The sequence below is a fragment of the Tupaia chinensis genome, unplaced genomic scaffold (assembly GCF_000334495.1).
Source record: "Tupaia chinensis unplaced genomic scaffold, TupChi_1.0 Scaffold000521_1, whole genome shotgun sequence".
NCBI lineage: Eukaryota > Metazoa > Chordata > Mammalia > Scandentia > Tupaiidae > Tupaia > Tupaia belangeri.
In genome coordinates, this window is record NW_006160034.1 from 1,146,301 (window position 1) to 1,153,276 (window position 6,976).

General features: G+C 51.9%; 1 protein-coding gene across 2 annotated transcripts in view; it reads right to left on the minus strand.

The window, feature by feature from the left end:
* GATB (glutamyl-tRNA amidotransferase subunit B) overlaps positions 1-6,976 on the minus strand; it is a 101,260-nt gene that overhangs the window by 37,385 nt on the left and 56,899 nt on the right. For both annotated transcript variants that reach the window (XM_014590999.2, XM_006156867.2), the window contains 2 exons: positions 6,440-6,484; positions 2,901-3,093 (listed from right to left, as the gene is read on the minus strand). In XM_014590999.2, coding sequence (XP_014446485.1) covers positions 2,901-3,093; positions 6,440-6,484 — 238 coding nt within the window. The remainder of the gene's footprint in view (positions 1-2,900; positions 3,094-6,439; positions 6,485-6,976) is intronic.

Sequence of the window (6,976 nt, forward strand, 5' to 3'; positions counted from 1 at the left end):
CACCTTTTTCTTTTTTTTTTTTTTTTTGCCATTAATTTGCATTTCTCTAATGAGTAAAACTGAACATTTTAAAAATGTTGTATGGCCATTTTAATCTATTTATTTATTTATTTATTTTGGTAGGCTATCCCTCACGTCCTTTGCCGTTTTTCCATCGGGTTATTGTTTTCAGCCCTTTTTAACATATGAGACAACAGGCTCTGAGAAGAACAGTAACCCAGGTCATTCAGGTAGAAATTGCTGGAACTGAAATTGGATATTGACCAAAAAGAAAATTACATACACACACACACACACACACACACACACACACACACATATTGTTTATTTTTTAAGTTTTTCTATAGGCACGCTCACCAGAGAGAGACAGAGAGAGAGAGGGAAAGCGAGAAGGTAACCTACTAGGTCTGGGCTCAAATCATGGTTAGCCATGTGGGAGTTCAGCACCTTAACCACCACGCCACCCATTAGCCCCTATATATAAACTCTTGGAAGACAAAAGAAACATCTTTTTTTAAAACAAAGCAAAATAAAACACCCTCTGTCCCCTTCTCAGCACCTGCTACACAGGAGAGGCTAGTGGGCTGTGGCACTAAATAAACAAAGGCAGGTCCCTAAACTGGGCCTTCCGCTTTTCAAATGCAGATTCGCTCATCTGCCACCCCTCAGCAAACACCTAGTCAGGGGCTACAGGAAGGAGACAAGAATGCAGACTGGGACACAGACAGGAATATGGAAACATCCCTGCCCCCCAGAGTTCAGGCCCATGAGGTGAGGCGGGCACTGTCCCCACGTGCTCATGGAGGACTGCGTGTGGCGACCCTGGGCAGGTGCTCTTCACAGGGGCACCGTTTTCACATGATGCCCTGCGAAAAGAAACAGCTTTTTTATTTTTCTTTTTTACTATGGGGTATGTGCACTTGCTGGAGAGACAGAGAGACGGAAAGTGAGAAATCACCCCCCCAGAAGGAACGGTCAGGCTGCAATTGCTTCTCCTTCACTCTCCTTGGGATCTTGGGTACGCGCATGCGTCCAGTGTGTTTCAAGCTGCTGGGTCTGGGACTCAAACCGTGGTCGACCATGTGGGAGGCCAGTGCCTTAACCACAATGCTACCTGCTGGCCCCCAGCCATATTCTTGAGAGGAGATTCTGGAAGGTCCTTTTACTGTTTTTATGGAGAAAGATGATTTACAAAAAGAATTTGTAATGTGACAGTGAATTCTTCTCTGATGTCAGCCTTAAGCAAAGAAATGGCCCAAAAAACCCCTTGGTTCCCTGCACGCTAACTCAGAGGGCTGGTTTCTGTCCAGGTGGTCACATGCCAAGCGGAGGCGGTCACTGAAGCCTTTGAGGCTGAGAAGCCTTGATCCCCGTCCTCCATCCCCTGTACGACATGACAGTCATAAAATGCAGGTCTGGGACTCAGTATTTCAAGTAAGCAGGAAATTCAAGTGGTCTCGACGGCGGGGAAGACGTGGAACGCTGCAGCTCGGTTTGCTCCAGCACCCTCAGAGAAACACACATACTGTGGGAGGCTCTGGGTTGGGAGCAACTCTTTGGGAGGCTGATTCACACAGGCAGAGACTGGGCACTCAGCACGGCTCTGCTAACCTCTGCCGGGCTCCAGCGAGGATGCAACAGTCCTTGCCTTCAAGGTGCTGAGCAACACACACTAATCAATAATTAAAACAGAGACACCGCCGCCACAGAGGTAGGAGGGAGACACAGGGCAGGCAGGGGGTAACTCCGCCAGAGAGCTACAAAAATAACTGGGCATGCCTCATCATTACGGGGAGTGAGAGGGTTTCTTTTCTAAGTTGTTTTTCTCCCCCTAGAGAAAGAAGAGAGAAGAGAGACAGACACCCACATCAAGGTCCTGCCACTCTGCGATCCTCGCTCCGGCCCGCCAGCCACCGCATCGCCGTGCCCCCGTACAAGAGGAGGTTCCACGTAAGACTCTAGGTACTTTTCAGAGCAGCTGAGTGATGGCTGAGCACGACAGGATCACTCACTCAGCAAACAGCCCATTGCCTGCCTCGTTCTATAAACTGCTGGGCTGCTGCTACAGTGTACAGACAGACATATATACACGGTCTCACGGCCCTCCATGGCTGCTACTGATCATTTACAGAGGAAATACCGGATTTCCCTAGATTCCGCCACTCCGGAAGAGGAGTGCGGCAAACACACAGCTACCCCCTGGAATGATGCAGCAGCAAACTTTCCGCTCCCTCCCCGACAGAGGAGAGGCAGACAACTGTGACAAACGCCTGGGCTCCCCGAGGCCGAGGCCGTATCACTTTAATGTTGCCATGACAAAGGAAACGCAGAGCCCCGCGGAGCTCTGAAAAGGGTGAAAAATCCCGGAGCACATCTCCGCGGTGCCAGAATCTCTAATGGCCCCTTTAGATGCACTCGCCAGCCTCCGAGGACTGCTACTTGGGGTGGAATAAATGTTTTCTTTGCCATGGCTGGAGCAACTATAAACCAGCTGGCTTTTGAGAACTAACACCATGCCAGACCCCATCATGGTTCGATACCGCCAGACACCTAGAAACCCTCTCTATCGATTCTCTCTTGTCCTGCAGACACACGGGAAGACGCTCATCCAAAACGTTTGGACCATCTTCCAGAAGCCTCTGCGGCTGCTCTGAGCAGCCGTTCCCTTCCACACAGGAGAGGTGACAGGCATGAGTTTCTTCTGGCTTTATGAGAAGCATTTACGATCAAGCCCAGAGAGCAAAAAGCTGCTATACCTTTGACTTTCCAGAAGCACCTAGAACACAACCGAAGAAACCGGCCCCTCTGCTCGGCACCCACAGCAGACGACCGTGCAGAGGGGCCTCGGTCGGACACGGCCCACTCTGCAGGCCGGGCGGGCTGCGGCAGTCAGCACCTACCAGCAGGGTGAAGCTGTGCTCCGGCAGCATCCCGTACTGCCGCACGAGCCTCTCTCGGGTGACTCCGGGGAGCTCGGGGAGCGTCTCTCGAATCCGGTCGATGTTGACCACCTGCTGGGAGGCCGTGCCTGCAGGTGGAGACGAGGCGTCGTCATAGAGCCGCAGAGGAGGCAGGTTGGGCTCCGGCATGAACCTAGGCAGAGAGGGCAGAGGGGCCTGAATCCGGAGGGCGTGCGTGAATGAAGAGAACCAGCTCCCAGTGACATGGACACCGTGTCTTAGGTCCCACAGTTACCAGTTCTGCGCCCAGGGAAGTCTCTGTCAGTGTCAAAACCACCAAACCCTCCACACCCCACGCTTATAAAATAACGATGAGCAAATAAGCATAACGCAGGATTGAAGCCACGTTGCGCTTCATAACTGTGGGTAAAGCGTAGGTTTACTCCTAAAGACACGGGCTGGAAAAACTTGGGAGCCAATGACAACAAACTTACTTACAGGAGGAGAGAGAGGCCCTGTCCTCATTTACACATTCCATTAATTTTACCAGCATTTGTATGATAAATGAAAAAGCAAAGGAAAAATGTTCTTCTCGCAAGATTGGAGAAATAACTGGATTTTGTCTAAGTCAGATGTGGCAGCTGGAGGAGAGGGAGGGGCGGGTGGTTAGGGGGAGCACACGGCATCTCTAGGGCACCGGAATGACCGTGACACAGTGACGATGTATACACGTCATTACACTAGGTCAAAACCCACAGTCCACACCAGAGGGGACCCCACTGTACTCTAAAGGCCTCGGCTAGCAAGGAGCCACGTCGGTTCGTAACGCGCACGCACTGACGTGACAAGCAGGTAACAGTTGACTCTTCACCAGCAGGTGACACGGAGGTTAAGGTGCTGGATCCCACATGGCTGACTGCGTGGCTCGAGTCCCAGACCCAGCAGCTTGAAAATCACAACAGCTATGTGCATACGTGTATGCCCAAAATCCTGAGAGGAGAACAGAAGAGAATGGATTATGGCGTGGCCAACCCCCATGGGGTGATTTCTCACTTTCCCTCTTTCTGTCTGTGTCTCAATCCGGAGGGTGCATGCACCCTCTAGCAAAATTTTTAAATAAAAAGGTGAACTGGGGCAAGCAGATGGTGTGGTGGTGAAGGGACTGGACTCCAACATAGCTGAGTTCAAGTCTCAGATCCAGAGGCTTGAAAAATCACGCGCACACGTGTGCGTGCATATGCAAAATCCTGAGAGGAGAATAGAGAAGGGGCTGAGGCATGGCCTTCTCTCCGGGGGGTGATTTCTTCCTTTCCCTCTCTCTGTCTCTGTCTATAGCAAAAACCTAAAAAAAAAAAAGGCAAAGCTGTGCATGTGTGTGCGCATGCGTGTGTGTGTGTGTGTGTGTGTGTGTGTGTTTGCAGGGGGGGTGATATTTAGGGATGGAAAGTACATGGCAACTCTCTGTACTTTCCACTCAATTTTGCTTTAAATCTAAAAGGGTTGTAAAAAATAAAGTCAGTTAATTTTTTACAACTGTGGAAGCTGCAGCACGCACACTCTCTGGCGAAGCGGAGCCAGCCCTCCCTGCCCTGCCCCAGCGCTAAGGCTTCCCCTCCGCCCAGACTGCCGCAGGGCTTATGTAAGAGCAGGCACGAGAAGGGACGGCGGCGCGAGGGCAGCGGATCAGAGGTGCGCGCTCCGCCATGCATCAGTCTGACTTCTGAAAGCTAGGGGACGCCAAGGGGAGGCTTCCTGGAACTGTCCGTCTGTTAACGTGAGGGATGGAGCTGAAGTCACCGGCTGAGTTGAAAGCCAAGCTCCACACAGCAGATAAGCTGCAGAGAGGAGGGAGCGACCACGCTCGAACAAAGCAGCTTCGTGGAAGGACAGGCAGAGCCTAGGAGGTCACCGCCATTCAAAGGATCTTGACTTTGAGAGTCGCATGACAGGAGTCCCCGGGCGAGGTTCACTCTAAGGGTTTACGGACTCACTCCTCTCCCTCCTAGCCACATTTGATCCCCACCGACAGAAGCAGCTATTCCTCCATCTTCCTGCCCTTCCCGAAGGTGAGGCTCACTTCCACGACTCTGCTGTTTGTTATAATCTGCTCAATTCGACGGGAAACATAAAAGCTTCCGCCTACCTTAAGCTTATCTGTATTAGTTGCTTTATTTGCAGATCCTATATTAAATCCCACCTGCTTAATTAATTTATCAATAAAACATCGCTCGAGGCCTGGAGGGAACTGCCAGCGACAGAGACAGGCCTTTTCACATTTTTCGTCAAGGAGCTTTGAGCGGGACTGGCTGTGTCACTGAGTGTGAGAGGAAGGGCAGGCCAGGCGCCGCCAGCACTGCCATCGTCCTAGCGCTGTCACGGAGAGCAGTGGACAAGCGTCTTCCCACGGCTGGAGCCCATCACACAGGCACTCGGGGCTACCAAACCAAGACGGCATCCCCTCGCTCAGGGCACACACGACACGGGAAGTCGCGACCTCTGCCAGGTGTGGCGGGTGGGCAGGTCCCCCGACTTGCTCATCGCACATGTGGTTGTCCTGCACCCCCATAGTGGACGATGATTTACGCTAACAGAGAATGAGCTAAAAACCCTCTTTCCATTTCATGCCAACAACAGTGAGTTTTAGTTTGGTTCTTAACAACGGTCTAGGACCACTATGTTGATTTTTTATTAACTGACAGAAGATGCATGTCCTGGCCAGAGAGGAGGTGAGAAAGACAGAAAGCCGCCCCCCAAGGGCTGTGGTCACAGCACAGTTCCTGCTCCTCGACTTCTCCTTCCCATCAGTAGTCTGGGTCTGAGCATGTACACGTATTCACGTGTGTGCACGTGCACACACACACACTTGTGCACATTGTTTTTCAAGCTGCTGGGGCCAGGATTCAAACCACAGTCAGTCATACAGGATCTGGCTCTCAAGGCACCATACCTAGCCACTGCGCTATGAGGTCGGCTCCTTATTTTAAAAACCACTCCTTTCTCTATTCATGATAGAGCACATGCATGTGCGTGCAAGCGTGAGACAGAGGGGCGCCCTCCGAGGATCTGACCATGCTGTGGACCTGTCCTCCAACTCTCTGGCCTGTCACATCCTGGGTCACACACACACCCAGTGTGTTTCAGAGGGACTGAGCAGGGGATTGGAGCCGCAGTCACCGCGTGGGATCCAGCTTCCCTTGAGCAATGCCCTGTAGCTGTGGTGAAGTCGGCCATACTGTGTTGACTTTTTAAAAAAATGTTGCCAGGGGGCAATGTGTACTCTCCAGAGAAGGAGAAAGCACCCTCGGAAGGGCCTGGGCATGCTGCGATCCCTCTTCCTCCATTTCTCTATCCTTTCACCCTGCATGCACACACACGGCATGTTTTCCAAGCTGGGATTCGAACCACGTGGTGGGCCAGGTGAGGTCCAGCTCCCTCACCCACCGTGCCATGAGGCCAGCCTGTGGTGCTCATTTTTAGATGGATTTGAGACACGCCCCGAGCTGCGACCTGGGACGCTCTCAGACGTGAGGAGTAATCACCTGTAGTCCTGTTTTCCCTCCTTGTCCCGCATCGGCACGGTGCACCTGCAATCGATAGAGAAACGAGAGTCAGACAGGACGCGCAGTGCTGCTGAGCTGCTTTGTGGATGGGGTAGAGGCAAAGCCAGCATCTTCAGCCCTCCATAGAAGACACTCATGTGACTGTCACAAAGTAGTAAAAGACACTTAGAATAAAGACCGGGGATGGAGGGACTGCTGCAGTATTCACAGCTTCCAGTCAGCTCTAGACTTTTGAGTTATTTTCAGTATTCTGCCTGAAGTATAACAGCCTCAAAATTCTAAATCAGAAAATTAGGATCGGGACCAGCAGTTAGCATAATGGCTGTGTTGCTGGACTCCCATGTAGTCGATCCTGGTTCGAGTCCCGGAGCCGGTGGCTTCAACTCACGCTGGGTGTGTGTGCACACATGCCCAAGATCCTGAGAGGAGCATGGAGAACGGATTGTGGTGTGGCCATCCTCCCTGCGGGGGGTGATTTCTCACTTTCTGTCTCTCTGTCTCTCTCTGTCTGGTGAG